At 40.5% G+C, this 24,501-nt stretch overlaps 1 protein-coding gene across 1 annotated transcript in view; it reads right to left on the reverse strand.

Moving 5' to 3' along the window:
* ME1 (malic enzyme 1) overlaps nucleotides 1-24,501 on the reverse strand; it is a 340,941-nt gene that overhangs the window by 279,863 nt on the left and 36,577 nt on the right. Inside the window, exon 2 of the mRNA XM_074948045.1 lies at nucleotides 3,911-4,044. Within this exon, the coding sequence (XP_074804146.1) occupies nucleotides 3,911-4,044 (134 nt within the window). The remainder of the gene's footprint in view (nucleotides 1-3,910; nucleotides 4,045-24,501) is intronic.

A 24,501-nucleotide genomic window follows, 5' to 3' on the forward strand; every position in this document is an offset into this window, starting at 1 on the left:
TATTCTAAACTGACTAAAGTCTGCTCTGTTGAAATTATATACAACTATAGTTGCAATCTTCATGTTCATAATTAGTAAATGCAGAAATGTCTGGCAAAATGGCCGCAATAGACATCTTTATGTTATCTTAGCATATATTTAAAGTAATTTTCCTATGTTAAAGATAAAAAGAAACTGTTTCCTTTGCAGGTTTGCATTACCATAAAAAAAAAATCAGTTCAGTTCATTCTGGAGTAGCCGTTTCCATGCAATTTGACTCCTATACTAGGCATGTACATGTTAGTTATGGTTAGGTAACTGAAAAGTAGTTTACTGTGTAGGAATAAAAATAATACAAGGGAAAGTATGAAAATCTATAAAAGAATATAGAGGACGTGTTTATCTTCTTCATGTCTTTAAAACACTTAAAATGAAATAAAGCAGGGCTTTGGAGCGGAGCCCAGAGCTGGAGCGCGGAGCAGCTCCGGAGCAGTGGAGCTGCAGGTTTTTGCCTGGAGCTGGAGCAGAGCCGGAGCACAGCTCCAAAGACCTGAAATAAAGACAGCCATATAATATGGAACAGAGATAGGGACATATTGGTGAGGCAATAGCTAAGAAATGAATCACAAGAAAAAGAAAAAGCAAGAACACAAGTAAAATAGTAGATTATTTTTCCCACTTGATTATCCACGTAGGAAATAACGCACACAGCCATATTCACCAGTAATACGAATGGACACAAACCCACTGAGTGGAAAGATGGGGGCAGAAAAGTTATTGGTAAGGAATAAGGATAAGAAGTGGAATTTTGCAAGTTAAGAAAAACCCAGAAACCCTGCACTGCAATGAAGTTATACATTCAAATTTATAAAATGGGCCCTTTTTTTTCAAATTATAGTGTCCCTGGATTGTTTCCCAATTTTCCCTCATAACAGAGAGATGAAAACTCCAACCCACCCTGCACTTTGCTATTCCAGGCTCACATCTTCAACTTGAGAGAGAAGGTGGATGAGGTAATATCTTTTATTGGAGCAACTTCTGTTATTGAAAGAGACAAGCTTTCAAGCAACACAGACTCTTCTTCAGGTTTCCTAGGACCAGCACTGCTAAAACACCACCACAATCAACAATGAAAGTCATAAACTTGAGGCAGTAGTTTACCCTCCGAGCTCTCTGGGTTTCCCAAAACTATTTCCCCCTATTCCAACCAAGTAAAACAAGTATTTGCTTCTCTCTTTTGTGCTCTCTGGAAAACAGAGAAAGTAAAGCTGTTAAACAGAATCAAACAAAACAGTTTCCAGATAAGCATAGACTTGAAGCAAAAATCAACCAATACTGAAATTATCACTGTTATCTTTATGAGAAGCTTCTCTTCAGACATGGATCCACTCCCAGTTCCTGCTATTACCTTGCACTTCCACTTATGTACTCCAAATTAGCTTTCTGGGAGACTAATGTGCTTCAGCTGTTTAACAGTCTTGCCGATTAATCATTGCCATAGAACTCTGTCCTGCAATCCTTAAGTTTTCAAAGCTGTTTTCTCTCTTGCACATTCTGGAACCTCAAATGTGTAACATCCCATATCAGACAGAGCTTCTGGTCTATATCTTCAGGAGTGACTAAAAGATACTTTAATTACTGTATCATGTGCAAAAATTCTATCATTCTTTAAATTCAGCAGTGCCTTCAATGCTTCGAAATCAACACCAATAAAAATGTTCCATGCTTCAAAATTATGATCCCGGCAGGAAAAAGGATCACTTTCTTCCAAAGAATTAATAGTATGTATTTGTGGTTAAGAGGGAGAGGAGAGAAGTAAAATTAAATGAGGCTCTGTTAGCTCCTAATTTTTTTTATTAAAATTGAAGGAACTAGTTGTTGCAGGGATAGATTATGCATATTTCAGTTCTTCTCTCTTCAGAATCTCCCCCACATCCAGCCCCTGTCCCAGGGCTGGCCAAAGGTGTTTTGTTGCCCAGAGTAGAAAACATTTTCAGCATCCCTCCTGAACAGCTGAGCAAAAGATCACCTGGGAGCAGGAGCGAGTTGAGTTGGCATCTTCAGAGATTCGTGATCAGGGAAACTGCCCTTATCACCCATCTCCTAAGGTTGGCCCTGCCCAATCCTTCCGCAGGAGAACCACACCTATTTAGCCTCATAGGGTATGTCTACAGACTGCAATTAAATTCTGCAGCTAATCCATGTCAGCTGACTCAGGCTTGTGGGGCTCAGTCTGCAGGGCAGCAGGCCCAAGACCCACAAGCCTAAATCAGCTGAAATGGGCCAGCCACCGTTGTTTAATTTGCAGTGTAGACATACCCATAGGAGCCAACAAGGGATGGATTTGTCCCTTAAAGGGAACATTTTCTTTTTAATTTGTCTCACGACTTTATGATATTTGATACTGTTTAGGTTTTTTTAAGGTGAAAATCCATTTTGGATTCCATTTACCATAGTTAAAGATACGATTCTGTCACATAGGTCATGGATTCCGTGACTTTCCAGGACTCCATGACTTCTTCTGGGGCAGGGCTGGAGCAGCTGTCAGCCCCAGGGCCGCCAGAGCAGCAGCCCCAGAGCTGAATAGCAGTCACGGTTAGGTCAGCCCCACTGGGGCTGGTGCAGGGCTGGAGCAGCAGCCAGCCCCCGGGCCCACCGGAGCAGTTGGCTGGCGGTCGGCAGGTGGGCCTGCAGAGCAGCATCCAGGGTTGGGTCAGCCCCACTGGGACTAGAGCAGCAGTAGCGCTGAGGCAGCTACCAGAAGTCAGCCTCCGGCAATGCTCTGATTGTTAGTGACCCTCCCACAGAGTATTTTTATTAAAAATCAGGAACAGGTTGTGGGCTTCCATTAATTATTCTTTATTGCCCACAACCTGTACCTGACTTCTAGTAAAAATACCTGTGACAGAATCTTAATCTTAACCATTGTTCTGGATAACAGTCCTTCCTTAGACCATTTAGTCAGGAGAATAGATATGCATCAGGTGCTTGGAACAGTGCAATAAATGTCCATCTTGGGGGGGGGGGTGTTTTTTCTTCCTCTAAAAATGCCACATATAGTATATGGTGACTTTCGAAACCCTGATGAGCCAATGTCTTCTTTTTTACATTTTAATTAGAAACCTGAAAGTACAGTAGTACAAACTAGACCCCAACCTTGCAACATCTTTCTCGTGGGCAGGTTATTGTGTGCATGCAGAGGGTTCCCTCCATGCACAATATATTGCAGGACTGGGCTCTTAGAAAATAAATTTTATTTTAACATAAAAACAGATTGTGACTAAGTTAAAATGTGATCAAACAAGATTTAAATGATTAAAATATTAATACTTTGCACATCCATAACACCCCTTATCTAAAGATCTCAAAATAATTTACCAAACTACTACTGATAGTGAGCTCAGATTTTATGTATATAAAATATAAATGGGTAATATGGTGAAAATTAAAGAGTCACTGATAACACAATCATTTTAAAAACAATTCAATTTTATTAAATATTTTCTATATTTCTCATTAGTTATATTTTATCATTAGGAACATTGTCCTCAAAACTGAACTTTAATTCAGATAGGTTCATTTGTTCCTGCTACTTCTTCCCTGGCTTGTTATTGCGAAAATAATTTTGATGTAAAAAAATTAAATATTACTATTTCAGTTGAGAAAAAAGGCAGTGAATATTAGTAACCAGTTGTTTTTATAAAAACTGCTCTAGTAACAATGTATGCTGCTTGTTAATGTAATGTTTTTCATCCATCTTTAAGCATCAGAAGCTTTTTAAAGTCTTCAGTTACAAAACAGAATAAATATAATATTAGAACATGGTTATTCATCAACATCTGCAACATTTCCCCTGAAACAGGTGACAGAGAAGTGAAAGAACGGAACAACAACTTGGGAAAAATGATAAGGTTCTTTAGCAGTACTTTACCTGTCTAGGTCAGATGTTTGTCTTTCAAAATTCACAAGAATCCTTAAAACCTGGACATCTTGACTGAGAAAGCAAGGAGGCAATAGTCCATGAATATTCAACTGTTGTCTCTCTTCCAAAGTAAAAGCCATGCCCTGTGTAAGAAGTGTATGACATTACCGTCAGGATAATTCTACAATGGAAAAAGAGCATGTATTTTTCACTATCAAAATATCCGATTAACTGAAGGGAAACCTCCCCCAAAAACCAACAAAAACCACAATGCTATCTATCTATAATAGGTATTTTGAAAGCACCATCACTCTATTATCCAGGCTTTAACTCAACTCAATGCAAACTTTGTGCCAAACTTTTAAAAGTTCAAGAGATCATGACATGACAATATTACAACATCTCCACCTCAGCATCAGTAAGTCATGGTCTTCCAATACTGAAATATTATTCCTAGTAACTCCTCTAAGAAATAACTGAGCAGCTGTCAGTTACCTCAAAAGGTAGAGCAGTGAACAACCCAAATTCCTCCACACGCTCTTATTTAACATGAAGATTTGAGAATATTTTCATTTTGTCTACTAGTGTAAACAATTATGTTTTCTAATATTTAGAAATCTTTCAAGATCTCTAATGAAAATAATTGCTGAAAATTCACATAAACAATGCAGTGGCTGCAATACAACACACCTGCTTCTCTATCAATTTATGTACATAGGACCTGACCCAAAGCCCACTGAAGTCAATGGAAAAATACCCATAGTGACGTCAATGGACTTTGGATCAAATCCATTATTTTTATCCTACTGAATACTTAGTTATACTAAAAATAAATGAAAAAGTATTTTAAAGGGTCACTGGATTTCTTACGGGCATCCAGAAAAGTAGTTTAAATTAAATGAAATTATTTAATATATTCTGTGTAGACTGGATGAGCATGTGGACTATCAAATGAAGATTCCTGTTAGTTTGACCATAATGTTCTTTACGTAGCAGGCTTTCAGTACAGTTTGCACTGAAGCATCTCTATTATTTTGATTGTAAGTAAGTTAAAATTTTGCAATAGCAACAAATTGTTAAGTAACACGGAATATCATTAAGTATCTTACTTAGTAAGAGCAGACAGGTGCTTTTCTAGTCTGCCAAGAATTTCTGCTCAAACAGTACACAATGGAAATTATATACTAGGAGTGATAATACATTACAGTATGCCTTCTTTCCCTACTTTTTGTTTGTATGATTTGTCTCAAGAACCTGAAAACTATGTAAAATACTGCTAATGTACTTCATGACCACCTGTGTAAGTCTTTCTAACAAGTATACATTTTTGCAAAACCCATGTTTTCTTTTTCCCTCAATTGTGACTGGATTCATATGGGGCAATAGATCTGCTGTTTCACCTGTAGGACAGACACACAAGGCATCCACTCTTCTGGATTACAATAATTATTTTATTTATGTCTGCACAGGCAAATTGATGGTCAGAACAGAAAAAGGTTTGAATTGCTTTTTTGTGCAACAGCACATGATTCCAGGCGACATAATGATGTGACCACCAGGAGTAATTTCTAAAAACACTTTGTTTCCACTAGACAAATTTAACATACAGTATTCACTGGGTGAATGGGTGACAAAATGGCAGATGAAATTCAATGTTGATACGTGCAAAGTAATGCACTTTGCGAAAAATAATCTCATCAATACATACAAAATGCTGGGGTCTAAATTTGCTGTTACTACTCAAGAAAGATATTGGAGTCATCATCGACAGTTCCCTAAAAATATCCATTCAAGGTGCAGTAGCAGCCAAAAAAGCTAATCGAACGTTAACAAACGTTATGAAAGGGATAGATAATAAGACAGAAAATATCATAATGCCATTACGTAAAATCCTGGTACGCCCAAACCTTGAATACTGCATGCAATTCTGATCATCTCCTCTCAAAAAAGATATATTAGAATTGGAAAAAGTGCAGAGAAGGGCAATAAACATGACTGGGGTACGGAACAGCTTACATACGAGGAAAGATTAAAATGATTGGCACTATCCATCTTAGAAAAGAGATGACCAAGGGGGGATATAATAGATGTCTATAAAATCATGAATCATGTAGAGAAAGAGAATAGGGAAATGTTATTTACATCTTCATATAAACACAGGAACTAGGGGGCTCCCAATGAAATTAAGAGACAGCATTTAAAACAAACAAAAGGAAACACTTCTTCACACAATGCAGACAGCCTGTGAAACTCGTTGTCATGGGATGTTGTGAAGGCCAAAAGTACAAATGGGTTTAAAAAAGAATTAGATAAGTTCATGGAGGGTAGAGCCATGAACGGCTATTAGCCAAGATGGTCAGGGAGGCAACCAGATGCTTCATGTGTCCCAAAACCTCCAACTGCCAGAAGATCATACAGGATGACAGGGAATGGATCACTCAAAATTGCCCTGTACTGTTCATTCCCCCTGAAGCATCTGGCATTGGCCACTATCAGAGACAGGATATTGGTCTAGATGGACTATTGTTCTGACTCAGTATTGCTGTTCTTACGTACTGTTTTATGGATGTGTGAAAGGCACTGGCAGTGTTACTTAGAGGTCAGGCCGGGGTGTGGCAGGTTGTCTTCCTCCTGTGATGTCCGCTTTCTCACTATGATCCACCATGTGAAGGTCTGTCCTTTTTAGCAACTCAGCCCTTCAGCAGGGTCACGTATTCAAGGCCACCCCTTTTGCCCTTTTGGGGTATACATGAAGAGTCCAATGATGTGAAAAATCTTCACAAGTCAGCAATGGCTTCAGGGCTTTCCCCCTTGCATTGAGATCTTAGAGTCTGGACCCTTGCACCTTCAGGATCTTACCCAATTAGCTTACGTGCCAAGGGATGGAATTCTGTCATTGTCGCTCCTTAGGGGTTTGTAGGGCCCACCCTCTCCACAAGACTCTGATCCAGGATCCAATGGTAGAAAGCTAAGACCTGCACCTTGAGGTACTACATAGCTGCCTCCCTGGATCACTTCCTACCTGTGTCTCCTGTTTCCACAGGGAAAAATAAACAACTGAACACAAAATGACTGTCTCTGACCTTCAAAAGTCACCAGTCCCACCTTTGCAGGTCAGGTCAGTATCTCCAAGCCTCAGACAGCAGGAGCTCCTGAGGTATTCCTTCCCAAGCACTCAGAGCACAGGTTTACTGCCTCCCTCTGAGCTGTTCCACTTCCCTTTTTAAGCTCCGCCTCCAGCTTGTGCAGACTTTGCAGGTGCAGCAGATCAGGGCCATCTGTGCCCAGAGCTGTTCCTTAACCCCTTCTTCTCCCTTGTGGAATTTGTATACCCCATCACAGGCTGCCTAACAGATACATGTGCTGATGTTGTTCCCCCAAATAACAAAATATAATGTATTTCTATCTTGACTACATGAATATGGCATCTTTTGCTCCTGTGCATTTCTGTTTATGCCAAACAAATTTAAGTCCATTAAAGTCATTTGTATAAAAGATAAAGTGATCATTGATGATTCTTTTTATATTAACTACATGAAAAATAATACTATTATACACCTTGTTATACTTAACTCAAACTATACCTAAGAACAACAAGAAAAAATATAGCAATGCTAACCGCTTGTGAGATCTAGATCTGTTCAATAAGTGGGGATGCAATCTGTGTACCTCCTTTATATAATAATAGCAGAAATCTAGGCCCCTATAAAGTCAATGGGAATTTTGCCATTGACATCAATGGAGCCAGGATTTCATCCAGGGTTTCTCTGCATGCACAGAAGTACACAGCCCCTCTTATGGCTTGAAGCTAGAGGTGCTGAGTGCCCTCAACACCCACAGAAATCTGTAAATGTTGTAGCAGACTTACTGAAATCAATGGGAGTTGAGGTTCCAAAGCTTCTCTGGCCCTTAGTTTCCATTTGTTTTTATTGGTTCAAAAATGATACATTTTCAACAGAAGAGTCCAAAGGTGGGAATCTGTGGAACTTCACAGCATCAAAAATGCTTCTGTTGATGGAATATCTGTGTTGGCACAATGCATTTGAAGACGACTTATCCCTTGCATTCATCCCTTCTCCTCTTGCCCAAATTAAACTAGCCACAGTTTAAAAAAAGAAAAAGAAAAGATATGCAGATTCAAAAGTATTACTGTAATTGCTATTAATACAGGAAAGATTTGCCTTCTTACTGGAAAGCATACTTTCATTTAAAACATTAAAAAATAGAAAAGTTCACACCACATGTTGCAAAGTGCCTTCTTAAAAAATGCTTTATCTCAGAGGTAGCACACTTACCACAAGAACTGTAACAATATATGGAAAGTGTTAATTTCTTTTGGACACAAGTACAGAGAGACATAAAACCCACCCACAGTATGTGGACAACTGAGTACAGTATGGCTGGTTTTACACATGCTTAATCTACACACCCTCCTTTTCTTTGGCACAGGTTTTCATGAATATGGGAATTTCACATCATGGAACTTTTCATTCCGTTTCTCTCTTAGATTGTTAAGTAACCATATAGATGCATAAGAAATAAAGAGATAGAGATCCATTTAAACATTACATAAAAAGGCTTAACGGATCAGAAAAATCACTTCTCTCGGTAAGACATGTGTGCCATTTCCTATATTTATGATGCATATAGTACGGTTAGAGCTAATTTTTTGTGGTTGAACCCCTGCTTCACTTCCCTAGCACTCTGACCAACTCTTCATTCTAAACTTTTCCCAACTCTAATTTTTTCCACAGTTATCAGTGCTGTTTCATGGATCATCCAGCAGAGAATGGTCCCGATCCAGATTGGCTCTCATGCTACATTATCTCCTTGATCTCTCATGACAGTTGCCTGCCCCTCCCACAGAATAAGCAAGACTCTCAAGATCGTTCCTGACACATACATGCATCATTACATGTCATTTCTCACATACAGTTTTATATATCAATTCTGTATTGCATGTACTATAGTGTAAGGGGAATTTCAGACAACATAATCTAACATTTGTGTGACAATAAACAAGAGGGTGCAACTACAGTACCTTACATCTTCTTCTCTTATCAATAATTACTCCTGGGGGAAATCCCCGCAGATTTTTTGGTGCCCCCACAGAAAAACAGGGGAGCCAAGAAATCTGTGGGGAACACACGCCACTTCCCCAGCAGCCTGGGTGCATCTGCCAGGAGCAGCCAGCATCAGAGAGCAGATTACCACAGGGGGGAGGAAGGAGGCTGGGCGTGCATGCATTCATGAAGAGATATTAAGGGGGTGAGGCTGGGCGCCTGCAAATGAGTGAGAGACTCACTCTGTCCCTCTCATTCCCTGTTGCTGCATCCTGGGCTTGGAGGCATAGGGCTGTGTGAAGCAGGCTCTGTCCCTGAGGCAGAGAAGAAATGTAACAACTAAGCAGGCAGGCTGCTAATGTTCCCATTGTTAGTTAATTGTTCCCATTCTTAATCAATTAAGGCTCCTTAATCTTGGCAAACTGGTGTAAAGGAGCCTTATTGTAAATCAGTGCTACCCAAAGTGGTGGTCCGCAGACCGGTGCCAGTCTGCGAGCCATCGGCTGCCAGTCTGCGTGCACACTGGAAAAAAAAAATTACCGGTTCCCCATATCAGATAGCTTGAGAAGCACTGTTGTAAATGACAGTAACGGAATCCTCAGCTAGGAAGGTCTATGTGCTTTCTCATTTTTTTCTCCTGTTCCAGAGAGGCACAATGGGATTAGATTACAGCTCATGGTGTAAAAAATAAAAACTCAAATTTTTGCTTGGAGAACCACACTTTTTGTTGGTTCATTTACATGTATGTGGTGCATTAGCTTGCTACACAATTTTGGCAGAATCAAGTAAAATCTCAATTTCTGATAATGCTAATCCATCAGAGAATCGTGGGACTGGAAGGGACCTCAAGAGGTCATCTAGTCCAGTCCTCTGCACTCAGGCAGGACTAAGTATTATCTAGACCACCCCTGACAGGTATTTGTCTAACCTTCTCTTAAAAATCTGCAATGATGGAGACCCCACAAACTCACTAAGCAATTTATTTCAGTGCTTAACCATCCTGACAATTAGGAAATTTTTCCTAAAATCCAGCCTAAACTGCCCTTGCTGCAATTAAGGCCAGTGCTCTTGCCCTATCCTTAGAGGTTAACGAGAATATTTTTTCACCCTCCTCCTTGTAACAACCTTTTATATACTTGAAAACTGTTATGTCCCCTCTCAGTCTTCTCTTCTCCAGACTAAACAAACCCATTTTTTTCCAATCTTCGCGCAGAGGTCATGTTTTCTAGACCTTTAAATCATTTTTGTTGCTCTCCTCTGAACTTTCTCCAATTTGTCCACATTTTTCCTGAAATGTGGTGCACCAAAATGGACACAATACTCCAGTTGAGGCCTAATCAGCGTGGAGTAGAGCAGAAGAATTACTTTTCATGTCTTGCTTACAACACTATTGTTAATCCATCCCAGAATGACATTTGCTTTTTTGCAACAGTGTTACACTGTTCTCTCAAATGTGGCTTGTGATCCACTATGACCCCCAGATCCCTTTCTGCAATACTTCTTCCTAGGCAGTCATTTCCCATTTTGCATGTGTACAACAGATTGTTTCTTCCTAAGTGGAATACTTTGCATTTGTCCTTATTGAATTTCATTTACTTCAGACCATTTATCCAGTTTGTCCAGATCATTTTGTGTTTTAATCCTATCTTCCAAAGCACTTGCAACCCCTCCCAGCTTGGTATCGTCCACAAACTTTGTAAGTGTACTCTCTATGCCATTATCTAAATCATTGATGAAGATATTGAACGGAATTGGACCCAGAATAATCTCTGTGGGACCCCACTCAATATGCCCTTCCAGCTTAATTCTGAACCACTGGTAATTACTCTCTGGGAATGGTTTTCCAACCAGTTATGCACCCACCTTATAGTAGTTCCATCTAGGTTGCATTTCCCTAGTTTTTTTATGAGAAGGTCATGCAAGACAGTATCAAATTCAAAAGCCTTACTAAAGGCAAATTATACCACATCTACTGCTTCCCCCCACATCCACAAGGCTTGTTACCCTTTGTCAAAGAAAGATATTAGGTTGGTATCACATTATTTATTCTTGACAAATCCATGCTGATTGTTACTTATCACCTTATCTTCTGGGTGTTTGCAAACTGATTGTTTAATTATTTGCTCCATTATCTTTCCAGGTACTGAAGTTAAGATGACTGGTCTGTAATTCCCCAGGTTGTCCTTATTTCACTTTTTATGGATTGGTACTATATTCGCTCTTTTCCAATCCGCTGGAATCTCTCTCATCTTCCATGACTTTTCAAAGATAATTGCTAATGGCTCAGAGATCTCCTCAGTCAGCTCCTTGAATATTCTACGATGTATTTCATCAGGGCTTGGTGAATTGAACACATCTAATTTGTCTAAGTCATTTTTAACTTTTTCTTTCCCTATTTTAGCCTCTGATCCTATCTCATTTGCAAGGGCATTCACAATGTTAGACGTCCAATCGCTACTTACCTTTTTGGTGAAAACTGAAACAAAAAGTCATTTAGCACTTCTGTCATTTCCACATTTTCTGTTATTGTTTTTCCCCACTGACTAACAGACCTACCCTCTCCTTCGTCTTCCTCTTGCTTCTAATGTATTTGTAGAATATTATCTTCTTACCCTTTCTGACTCTAGCTAGTTTAATCTCATTTTGTGCCTTGGCCTTTCTATTTTTCTCCCTACATACTTGTTTATATTCATCCTTGGTAATTTGACCTAGTTTTCACTTTTTGTTGGACTCTTTTTTGAGTCTCAGATCATTGAAAATCTTCTGGTTAAGCCATGGTGGTCTCTTGCCATACTTCTATCTTTCCTACGCAGAGACTGTTGTGTGGACGATAGCTAAGAATGATATTGTGACTCTTGAACCTCTTCCACTGGAATCTGAAGTGAGTCAGCAATCCATTTTATCAGCTGCTGAAACGGTTTAAAATCCTTGGTATACGGAGGCAGAGGCGGTATCATCGCCTCATCTGGAAAAGATGAGGATATATTAGTTTGTGGAGTCACCTTTTTGTTTGCTCCAGGCTCTTGCTCTTCAAAAGACTCCTCGTGTGGTAGGGGCTGATGAGGGAGAAATGGAGAAGTAAACTACCTTCCATTATGATCCCTATGGGAACAGCTATGAGCTCTTGAAAATTGCTGACAATAGGCTGCCCATGGGTTCCAATATGGTCATTGGGTGGATCATGAGGTAGAGAGGGAGGCATCCAATGCTGCTTCTACCAGTGAGAGGCATGACATTCTTTCCCTTGGGGTTTCCTTCTCAGTTAAGGTGTGAGGGGAGATGAGCCATAGTAATATGTAGGGGATCCCTGCACAAAGATCTGAGAATCTGAATAGGAGTCCTCAACACAGTCCAGAGGAGGAGCAGACATTGGAGGTGAGGATGGTTATTTGCCTTGTGCTGATGGTTCTGGAGAATGAGCCTACCAGACAAAGGTAAAGTCTCAGAGACCCTGCAGATCTTGGTACTAACAGCCATTCAGTACCTATCAATATAGGAGACTCTGACTCATCAGATACCAAGTCTTTGGACAATCTAAACTCCTACGTTACCAGCTAAATCTGTGCTGATACCAAGGAAGTTGATTATTTCAGGAGTAGTTGTCTACATAGTAGTACCAGTTACCAAAATATATTTACCGCAGAAGTTCTGATGTTGCAATCTGGATCACCTGTTTAGGTACCAGAGGTGGTATTGAAAAGTCTGTCTATACTACAAACTTTCTAGAGGCAGAGCGTTTAGAGTCTCTGCTGAAATGATCATGGTACAGCAGATGACTTCGGTACCGAGGTCTGCTTGGTGCTGTGGGTCTTTGAGGAGCTCAAGGTCTCCAACAAGCTCTAATACCAGAGAAGCCTGGAACCTCAGGAGTACCCTTCCTGTGACACAGGGTCTCAAAAGTGATCATTCTTGATGGTGATTGAGGCTTTTTTGAAGTAAACTCTCTCTGAGGTGACCCAGAAACTTCTGTTCTTACGAACTTTACTGGTACCCTCCATTTTCTTATCCCATGAAAACCTAGGCAAGTGGAGTACGATGGTTGATGGGGCACTGTGCTCACACAGAGGCCAATGTCTAGAGGGATGTATCTGAGCCTGGACCATGGCTGGTTGGAGAGTGCACTCCACCATGAAAAGCCTAAGTTTAATCGCCTGTTTTTTTCAAGATTGTTTTTTAAAAAATTAGCAGGACCTTGCACATTGCTGCAATGTGGGTGTTGCCGTGACACTGGGAATATCCATCCCTGTAGCAGCCCTTGAATGCCAGGTATTCTGGCACTCCAGACTGATGATAACCCTGAGAAAACCCATGCAGAAAGGGAGTAGGAGGGGATATTAAATGGAAAACCGAAAGTTAACTAAAGAGGCATTATTATAAAATAAATAAGAGAACTAAATAAACTAAACTTAAATTAGAACTAGGAGTAAGAACTCAGGACTAAGATAGAGCAAAGCTGGAGCATACATGCTAGATTCTGTGTCTCAGGCTGTCAAGGGGTTGAGAAGGAACTGAGGGCAGTTCACTCACACAGCTCTGTATAGTCTCAGTACAGGTCACGAGGATGTCCAAAGTGCAAATAGGGGCCGAAGAGGCCCTGCTACCAAAAATCTCCTGTCAAAGGTGAATTAAGTTGATATATTTTGTTCACGTATTACTGGTTGTTGATTTAGACTGCAAAGGTAGAATAATGAGCTGCCATTATCTTTATAGCAAAGTGAAAGTGATTGGAAGATTGCATAATTTCCTTCTGATGAAATCAGAGCTCAGAAATAGCTCTTAAGATACTGAATTGAATGTGCACAGTGAATTGGAAGAACTTCCACTAAAGAGTCACCAAAAATGTCTGTCTGCAACAATAGGTTTAATGATGATGATAAATTTGAAATAAGTTAACTCTTGACTTTTAAAAGAAAAATCATTAAAAACATCATCCATGATGTACACAAAGGAGGTAAAATTCTGCACCACTGAAGTCAATGAGAGTGTGTTTAAACTAAAGGTCTGAATTACTTGTCTTATACAGCAACTGCTCCCATAGTTATAGACAGTTATCAGTCTCATTTTCACAGTTTTGAAGTTCCATTTCAAGGTGGTTCTTTTAGAACTAGAGAAGACTAAGATTTTTCCCTAGTATAGAAGAAAATTCAATCCTGAGATAAAATAAAAATGCCAGCAGCACAGGTTGCTACAGGGATACACAGAATCAACATTTCCCTGGATGCCCCTTCCTCTCCAGCATTTTGGACTTTATTGGCATGTAATGGCCCCTCGAGTGGAGGAAAGCTTGCAGCCTCTTTTTATGGATGCAGCCTCTCCTACACAACTTTTCACCATCAGGGGACTCCACCAGGTTCTATGTGGGCAAAAGCCAAACAGTCATTCAGGTGAAATTAGCTCTATGGCTCACATTTTATAGATTCAGTTTTTAGAAAGAAGATCGTTGTATCTTAAGTATATACGGCCAATGTCCTCATTGTCCAGCTTGACAGAGACGGGGCTTATATAGCAGCCTGGTGACAAGGGAGCTGTTGTCCCTTTAAGGCCCCCCCCGAGTAGATGACCTTTTCCTGGTAGGAAGTAGGAAAACAACACAGCTGGCTTTATGAATTTATGTATTCAGTTTAGTCTCGGTTTAATTTCTAAAAGCCAGCAATAGGCCAAACCTGAACATGAAGTGAACCTGGCCCTGTTCCAATCACAAGGCCAAGTTGGGCCAGCTGGCCAGTTGTACCATGTGGTGAAACACCCCTGCTGGCCTACTGCCTGACCCTCTCCTCCCCTCGGACAGGACCAGCCCACCACCTCCCCACGCTGCTCTGGGATGGGACCGGATAATTAACCACCCACACAAATAGCCGAATTAGCCCAATACTGTGATTTTTTACAACAGTGGGGAGGCAAAGGCAGGGATGTCTGCTTCCACCTCCCTACTGTTGAAAAGTCATGATATTAGACTAATTTCACCATTTCCATAGAAATTGTGATTTACACAAAGCCTTAGTTATAGCACACTATCACTAGATGCAAACATAAGAGGCAAGGCAATTTAAGGAAATGGATGGCTGTGTTAAACACTTAAATTCTTAGTTGATTTAGAGGAAACAATGACTGACTAGGAAGCATGGTGAAAGGCTTAATCTTTGTAAAACTACATGGCTAACTCACTATACCTTAATTCCCAGAACGTCCAGCTGTCTGGCATGGTTTACATGAATTCTTGCTTGAAATTCCATTGCCACTTGATTGAATCAAAGTGTGGAAAGCTATAAACTTCAGATAGCTATGGCAAGAACTGAGAAGAGGTAACTCTGTAGGTGAAAGTTTTTGTTAAGTCTTATACTAAAAGGAAAATGGGCAAACCTGCCTCAATACAGAAAAAAACCCTTCCAACCGGACACCCCATAAGTTGTCACCTTACCACCCTATCCTAGAACCCAAGCAGAATATCATTAAATTTTTACAACCCATACTCGATGGGGACCACATCCTGAAAGAAATCTTTCCTAAACCCTCCTTCTGGCCTTCAAACAACCCCCCGCACCTCTCCAAACTCATCATCAGAAGAAAACTCGCCACAGACCAGGACACACCAACTCAAAGCAGCACTAGACCCTGCTATAACAACAGATGCAAAGCTTGCAGATATCTCCACTGCTATAATGATCAATACTCCTTCAACACACCTTTCAACATCCATGGGTCCTATCACAACATATGGTGTACCTCATCCAGTGCACTAAATGCCCCAACAACTACTATGTGGGTGAAACCAGACAATCACTATGCATTGAAATGAATTCACACAGAAAAATGATAAAAGACAAAAACACCCTATTGCCTGTGGGCAAATTCTTCTCCTAAAATGATCACTCCATATCTGACCTCTCAGTCCTCGTCCTCAAAGGAAAGCTGCATAATACCTTCAGAAGATGAGCCTGGGCACTTAAATTCATAACTTTGCTAGACACTAACAACCATGGTCTTAATAAAGATACTGGATTTATAGCTATTACAACAACCTGTACCCCACTAACAGCCCCTTTTTGTGCTATGACTGTCTGGATTTCAAAAGGCCACTTTACCTTAAATGGCCTCTTAGAAAATGTGATGACTACTTTTGCTAAATAATCTCTTCCACCTTGTATTTATCTGTGATGGCTTGTCTACACTTCAAACAGTGCAAAGATTCTCCCACCATCATAGGTAATCCACCTCCCTGAGCCATCATAGTTAGATTGACAGAAGAATCCTTGACCTAGCGCTGTCTACACAGGGACTTACATCAGTATAGCTATATCTCACAAAGATGTGAAAAATCCACACCCTTGAGAGACATAGCTATACTGACCTTTCCCAGACCTGCAGAAATGCTCTGTGTAACTCAAAAGCTCAACAGAAGTTGGTCCAATATCACCCACCTCGTCTGTCTAACGTCCTGGGACCAACATGGCTACAACACCACTGCAAACTAAGAGGAACACTCAGTAATAAAAACTTTACAAAAATAATCAAAGCTGTCCAACTCTATGAAATTCTTGGGGCCAACCCAACACTTCCTTTTTCATTTAGAAAGTGAAATATAGGGCTGGCCTGCACTGGGAATTTACTTTGGCATAACTACGTCACTTGGGGTGTACAAAATCCAAATCCCTGAGAGATGTATTATGCTGACATACCCACCAGTGTGGACAGCGCTAAGTTGTCAGAAGAATTCTTCAATCGACCTACCTACCACCTACACTAAAGAGACAACCTCTTCCATCAGTGTAGGTAGTGTCTACACTGAAGCGCTGCAGCTGCGCCACTGTAGCAGTTTAAGTGTGGACATGCCCTTAGAAGTATCAGCCATCTGATTCTCTAGTTATATTGTACTTTGGAGAGCTCAGAAACTCACCCTAATAAAAGGAAAAATTTCTCCTGTAGGTACAAGTGACTACTCTTCAGCTGTACTCAAAGAGTGTTATGCAAAGTTCCTAAAATGATTATTAATATGCAGAAATCATAAAGGATTTAAATCATTTACTCTAATATTCAGCACAAATGTATTTTGTCTCTTTGTTCTCATATTTACATATGTAAATAAGAAAAAGTACTACAAAAAACTGCATATTTAGAATATCTACTGTAATAATCACATTTCCATGTTCCATTTGTGGTAGAAAAGCATTTAAAGAATGAGGCATGTTTACCACAAGAAAAAAATATTTGTTTCATAATAGTTTAACTAGAAATATATTCATGCAGCAATTAAAAACACTCTCATACTTCAACTTCAATAATGATTTTATAATATCAAATTTTGTGGACGTATAGAAGACCCTCATCATTTTTCAATCTATTTCTGGAGGGCGGGGGGTAAAATAAAACTGTTTTTTGTACATACAACGGTATGTTTTACAGTCAAGGAGGAATCAGAGTATGTTAAATAACTATCGTCTGTACTACTGGAATCTGGAGAGAAAAAAGACTTAGGCATCGGAGTACAGCAGTTAAATTTTGTAACAGTGCACATAAATGGATTTACCATATTAGTTAACATCCCCATCTGTACATCTTCACATAATGAAATACTGACAGTCTCAAATTTTGCTATATAAGATTTGTTCCAGGAGTTTGCTACATCTCTGCAGCAGACATCAAACAATAGATTAGACAAGAAAAAGAGAATTAGGGACCATGAGATGCCAATCACCTCCTAAAAGATAAAGTTAAATGGGAATTGAATGATCTTAGCATTTTGTAGGATACAGTCAGACTTTTATCTTAACCCTATTTCTTGTTCTCTTGCTTAAACTATTATTTTATTACTGTTACAGGAATGAAACAAAATCTTGGAGCAAATTTCTGGAATGTGGAAAAATTGTGACTATCTATATGAAATATACGAAAATTTACAGATGTCGACTATATGGTGAACCCATTTATCTACATTCTTATAATATCCATGCTTAATAGTTGTATTTGCTTTTACCAAAATAACTACTGCTTATATTGATCACATCTGTTTAGTCTAATTTAGATATGTACTAGAGACCCAACTCAAGAAAAAAAAAATCCATTGGAAAAATGCACTAATGTTTAGTAAATAGCTTTTCTTTGACTACTCTCCAAGATAGCTGGGCTCGTGAAAATAAAGAATAGATTTTAAAAATTGGACATTTCTGTGGATTTAAAAATCAGAGGGAAGTTTAAAATTTCAGCTAAAAAAAACATACTGAATTGGGTAACAGAGGCACAGAATTCCTAATGAAAGAAAATTAAGGTAATTTGCAACTCTGATGCAATGTCAAGAATCTCCTCCCAACTGACCTTATTCACCTCCCATGTCACTATTAATTTCAAAGTGATACCAGTGATTAATTTGGACCTCTCTCTTTCTGCCAGTGGCAGAAATTCAAAGAAAAAAAAAGATGAACTTACAATGAATGGCTGAGAAACACTATATTCTAAATATATATTGAAAATATATACCCAGTCATGAAACATTATTTCACTAACACAAGTTTATGAAATAAGAATGAAGGAAGCAGAGGAAGAAAATGAACACAGGCATACTAGATTTCACTTCACTCTGTTTCTTTATTCTTTTTAATTTTATATTTCATTAATTACATAACATGCATAAAAACATGTTATTTTGTTACAAGAATGCAGTGGTATGCTAAACTGTGTCAAATTCAGCACTGGCCTGAGTTGGACACGTAATTTAGTTCATTGTGACTAAAAAGGAGCAAACATTTAACATGACCCTAACATTTCATTAATTTAAAAGTCAAAAAGGTTAAGCATAAGAACGGCCACACTGGGTCAGACCAAAGGTCTATCTAGCCCAGTATCATGTCTTCTGTTCCGACAGTGGCCAATGCCAGGTGCCCCACAGGGAATAAACAGAACAGGTAATCATCAAGTGATCCATTCCCTGTTGCCCATTCCCAGCTTCTGGCAAACAGAAGCTAGGGACATCATCGCTGCCCATCCTGGCTAATAGCCATTGATGGACCTATCCTCCATTAATTTATCTAGCTCTTTTTTGAAGCAGATATCAGGAAATGCAATGCAATCGTTAGTGTAAAAGGTGGAATAATTCTCACTGCGGCAGGATTGTCAGTTGATGAACTACTATGCTAACATTATGACAGGTTTCAGAGTAGCAGCCGTGTTAGTCTGTATTCGCAAAAAGAAAAGGAGTACTTGTGGCACCTTAGAGACTAACCAATTTATTTGAGCATAAGCTTTCGTGAGCTACAGCGATGAAGCTACATCCGATGAAGTGAGCTGTAGCTCACGAAAGCTTATGCGCAAATAAATTGGTTAGTCTCTAAGGTGCCACGAGTACTCCTTTTCTTTATGCTAACATTATACTGATTATGCAACACATCATTTACTATCTTTTAAAAAGTGCATATAGTATATAGGAGAATGTGACAATTTTCAGGAAATGAGTGAGGACTTATCTCTCTTACTTATGGCCTCTAAAATAGATTGAAAATATCTAGCTGAAACATTTTTCTGCCTAACAGTGCACTGTCCAATTAGAATAGCAGAGCTGAGAGATTAGTTTTCACCAAAAATTTCATAAGGGTTTTAACTATAAAGAAATATTGCACATACCTGACAGCTTATTGACATTACAGACCACAGTGGTCTCATCAATCACGTCAATAACCCATGAATTACATCATCAACTTCAAATCAAACTTGACATAAGATACTGTAGGTGGAACAGTTTCAAAGAAGCAATTATTTTCTACTTGGTTAATAATCCACATGTTAAGGTGGCCACATCATAAAAGCTCCCAAGATTTGGAATACAGTTCAGAGATTTAATATAAATTTATTTTCTCATTACTCATCCATGAAATGAAAAGAAAACATTCAAAAACAAAGTCAAACTATAAGAATTGTTAAAGTAATATTAAGTTCACGACATAAAGCCCCAAAATCACTGCTGAAATCCATGACATAACAACAGTGTCCACAGTTACAGGTGAGGCCCTAGCCACAACTGTCAAGTGTCTACAAACTTTGGGGATAATGTTTTAACTTGGCGTGACAAAGATTATCTTCCTGAACAATATTTTTAAAACTCAGGCCCCCAACACTGACTGGAGCACCATTGTGCTAGGTGCTGTACAAATACATTTTAAGATACAGCTCCCACACCAAAGAGTTCAAAGTCTATAACATCAAAAGCTGACTAAGGGAAGCAGGATACAGCATACAAGCAAATTGGTCAGGAAAGTTACCAGTAAATATTCTGTTAATTGTGGCTTCTTCATCCACTTCTTGTTAGCATCTGTCAATTGCAACATGCCAGTAGCAAAGAATATTCTACTATCTTTGCAACTGAAAAAAATTACTTCTGAAGCGGAACAGACTGTAGATAAAAGTTTAATTTCCATACCATATATTCACTGTGTATAAAACAAAGCACCATCAACCATATCCATTCATCTCTCCTGCCTTTTCTGGGCATATCTTTCTGAAGTCATCAAATTTGATTAATTATCCCCTAATTGTGACACTGCTATTTTTCATGCCTTTTTCACTGACCTGCATGACATGGGACATCACTTTCTTATTATCACTGGTGAGTACAAATGAAGTTCTCCATCCTGTTTTGGATAAGACAGCACCTCCCTTGACAAGTGAATTCCAACACAAGTGATCCAATCTTATATGGTAGATTTGAGTCCTGTTCCCTGCCCCTGCACTTCCTCTTCCCCCGAGTCCCCACCCCCTAGTCAGGCCAGAAGTCAGAGCTAGGCCATGGTAAGAGCCGTCCAGGGAACCCCAGCCACTGTGGGGAGTCTTAGACCCTTCCACCTGCCCTGGGTGGGGGGCCATGATGCCCAAGAGCAACCCCTGGCCTGTGTCCCTCCCAAGGAGTGCGCCACCCAGGGCAGGTAGAAGGTCTGGGGCTCCCCACAGCAGACCAGGCTCCCTGAGCAGCTCTTACTAGTGGCCAGCTCTGGCTTTTAGCCTCGCCAGGGCTTTGGTGGGGAGAGGAGGAGTAACAGGCAGGGCCTTGTGGATAAGGGGGCTAAGACCTTAATTAGCCCCCTGCTTTCCCCCCCGCCGAGGCTGGCACCACCCTTGAGCCTCCGGAGGTGTGGAGCGGTGCCGCAGGGAAACTGGAACAAATGCTGTCCCAGAGTCATTCAGCGTGGGACCAGGATTTGAACTCTGTATTTCAAGACTGTCCCGCCCATTCCGGATGGGTGGTTACTCTAAGTTAGCTACAGACTATGAAAAACTGTGTGAAACTTTCCAAATGCAATTCAGAAACTGTTAATTTTTTCTCTCAAAACTGGTTTATATCGGTAAACAGTCCCTGAAACTTAACAACATTCAGATGTGAACAAACCAGGTTTCCTAGTGGTTGATTCTCGTTGTATATGGTGCATTTCAACAGGCAAGGTCTGGTATACATTGATTTATGCATATTTACAGAGATTCACCCACCCTTTCACTGAAACTAGAAGTAGTGCTATGCTGGAAAATATCACATGATTTTTCTCAGTAAACACAACTGTAGTTCTAAATTCACTCGTGATATTCACAAATATTCAGATAGAACAAACTTTAATACAAAAGCTTCAGCGAACAATTTATAGACAAAAATGCTTATTCATAATTACAAATCAAACTCTAAGGAAGAATTCAAATGTGTGTGATTCAAGTGGAATCTTTTACATAGCTCCAAAAGTCTGTCCAGGCCTAACAACAAAACTGATATGTAAAGTCATTTACTACAGTACTCGCGCAAACTTGTGCCATGCTTCTGACACTATTGACACAAGTTTTCATCAAAATACAAAAAAAAGTGTCCCTCAGTAGTATTTTCCATTAGCTAATATCAACTAGGTTTATTTTTAATAGACAGAAATAACAGTTTCCTAATAAATCTGTTAATGGCAGCATTTCCTTTGAGGGCCACTGAGGTTCTCCGAGAAGTGTGGCCCCTATCTGTATTCCACAGAGAGTTATTCACATGTGCCATGCAACCAGAGCCAGAGCTTTTGAAAGCAGTACCATTCAGTGGTCTGCGCACGTGCCCTGCACTGCCTTGTTGTTTCACATGACGCAATAAAAGGTGCACCAGCGGGTCGCCAACATCTCCAGTTCCTTCTCTACCACAGAGCTATCAGATCTGCATCAGAGGGAGAGGAGGGTGGGTTTGGAATACAGATAGGGACCACACATCTCAAAAAAATTTCCAGTTACAGGTAAGTAACCGCCTCATTTTCTTCGAGTGTTGGTCTCTATTGGATTCCACTGAGGTTGATTAACAAGCAGTACCTGTGTAGCAGGAGGGTGTGAGGAACGTGACGGGACTGTAGAACAAATGAAGCATCCGTTGCAGAATCATGCACCAGAGCATAGCATGCAGAAAAGGTGTGTACCAAGCTCCACGTTGCTGCCTTGCATATGTCTGCAGGGGACATATTTTAGAGTGCGGTTGTGCTTGATGCTTGCGCTCTCGTGGAAGGGGCTCGAATCCTGTCTGGTGGGGATCATCCCAATAATTGGTGGCAGCACATAATGCATTCTGAGACTTAGAGATTCTCTGGATGGAAATGGCTTGATCTTTAATTTTTCCACTAGGGCTACGAATAGTCTGGGAAATTTCTGGAATGACTTTGTCCATTCAAGGTAGACAAGTGTATGGGCTGATAGAGGTGGAATTGGGAAACCACTTTGGGTAGGAACTTGGAGTGAAGAGACCTTGTCCTTATGAAAACTGGTGAAAGGGAGGTTAGCCATCATGGCTCCCAGTTCGCCAATCCTCCTAGCTGGTGTAATGGAGACGAGAAAAGAGACTTTCATGGAGAGCAGTGACAGAGAGCAGGAGGCCATAGTTCAAAGGGGGTGGTTGTTAATGAGGTGAGGACTAGGTTGAAGACCCACTGAGGAGCAACAGGTTGAATGGGTAGGTATTTCAATAGAAGGCCCTTCCAGAGCCGTACATTTAAGGGCGGTAAAAAAACAAATTCCCATCCACTGGAGGGTGGAAGGTGCTAATGGCAGCTGCATGCACTTTAAAGGAACTGAGGGCAAATCCAGAATTCTTTAGCTAGCAGAAATATTCCAAGATCAGCAGAATGCCCACAGCTTCAGGGACAAGGCCCTGCTGTGCTGCCCAGGAAGTGAATCGCGTCCATGTGGCTCGATATGAGCCTGTGAAAGGATACCTCACACTGCTAGGGAGCACTCTTGCACTAGTGGAGCTGTCCATCCAAAAACCAAGCCATCAGTTGAAGCGTGTATGGAATGTGGTGTCTGAGTCTGCCATTGTGTTGAGTCAGCAGCTCTGGAAACATCCAAAGCATAAGTGGAGGGTGCTTCAGCATTCAGAGAAGTGGGAGCCAGAATTGGCAATGCCAGAAGGGAGCAATCAGAATGCTTGTTGCTTTCTCTCACTTGATTTTATAAACCCTTGGTAGTAGGAGAGATAAGGCGGTGGGGGGGAAGTGCAGTTCATCTGGTTCAAACAATCTATCAGGCATCATCCTGCAAATGAGCCCTAATTCCTCCCTTTGAGCAATACTGGGTGCATTTGGTGTTGGTGTGGGATGCGAAAAGATCCATTCCTGGGGTCCCCCATCGACTAAAGATGTCTGTGATTACTATGTTGTGCAATCCACATTCATCATCCGCTGCAAAGTTTCTGCTAAGAGCATCAGCAATCACGTTCCAGGTGCCTGGTAAGTAAGCTGCTGTCAAAAGGATATGATATGAAATGCACCATTCTACAGGCATATTGCTTCTGCACAGAGGGCTTAGGATCTCGTGACCCCTTGTTTGTTTTTGTAGGAGATCGTAGTGGTGTTGTCTAACATGAAGACATGCTAGCCATGAATGGTAGGCAGGAATGCATGGCAAGCTCTGCAGACTGCCCAGAGTTCCAATATGTTTATGTGCATCCTGGTCTCCCGTGGGGTCCAAGTGCTTTGTGTCATGTGCTCTCTCATGTGGGTGCCCCAGCCTGTGAGAGATGCATCCATTATGAACATCACGATGGATGAGGATGGGAGGAATGTCATCCCAGAGCAGAGTTGGAATGGGTCTATTCACCACTATAGTAAAGAGATGACTTTTGATGGGATGCTGATCAGGGTGTGCATAGGTTGGTACGAGTGGGAGTAGACTCTTTGTAGCCTTAGTTGTAGACAATGCGGGTTCAGTTTAGCAAAGGACGTGACATATGTGTAGGCTACCATGTCCCCCAATAGGGAAAAGCAGGTCTTGGCTGAAACCGAAGGAATTCACTAAAGTGATTGGTTCTCACATTGCCACAAGACAGATTTTAGAGAGATAAGCCTGAGCAGATGTAGCATCTATTTGAGCTCCTATGAACTCCAGAGACTGTGTAGGGCATAAAGTTAATTTTTTGACATTGATTCCCATGGAGGAAAGGAGTAGAAGCAGTTGAGATATTGATTCCCGGGCCTCTTCTTTGGACCATGCTGCTATCAGCCAGTCATCTAGATAGAGGAAAACAAGGGCTCTCTGACATCAGAGATGAACTGCCAC

The sequence above is a fragment of the Natator depressus genome, chromosome 3, assembly GCF_965152275.1.
Source record: "Natator depressus isolate rNatDep1 chromosome 3, rNatDep2.hap1, whole genome shotgun sequence".
Taxonomy (NCBI): Eukaryota; Metazoa; Chordata; order Testudines; family Cheloniidae; genus Natator; species Natator depressus.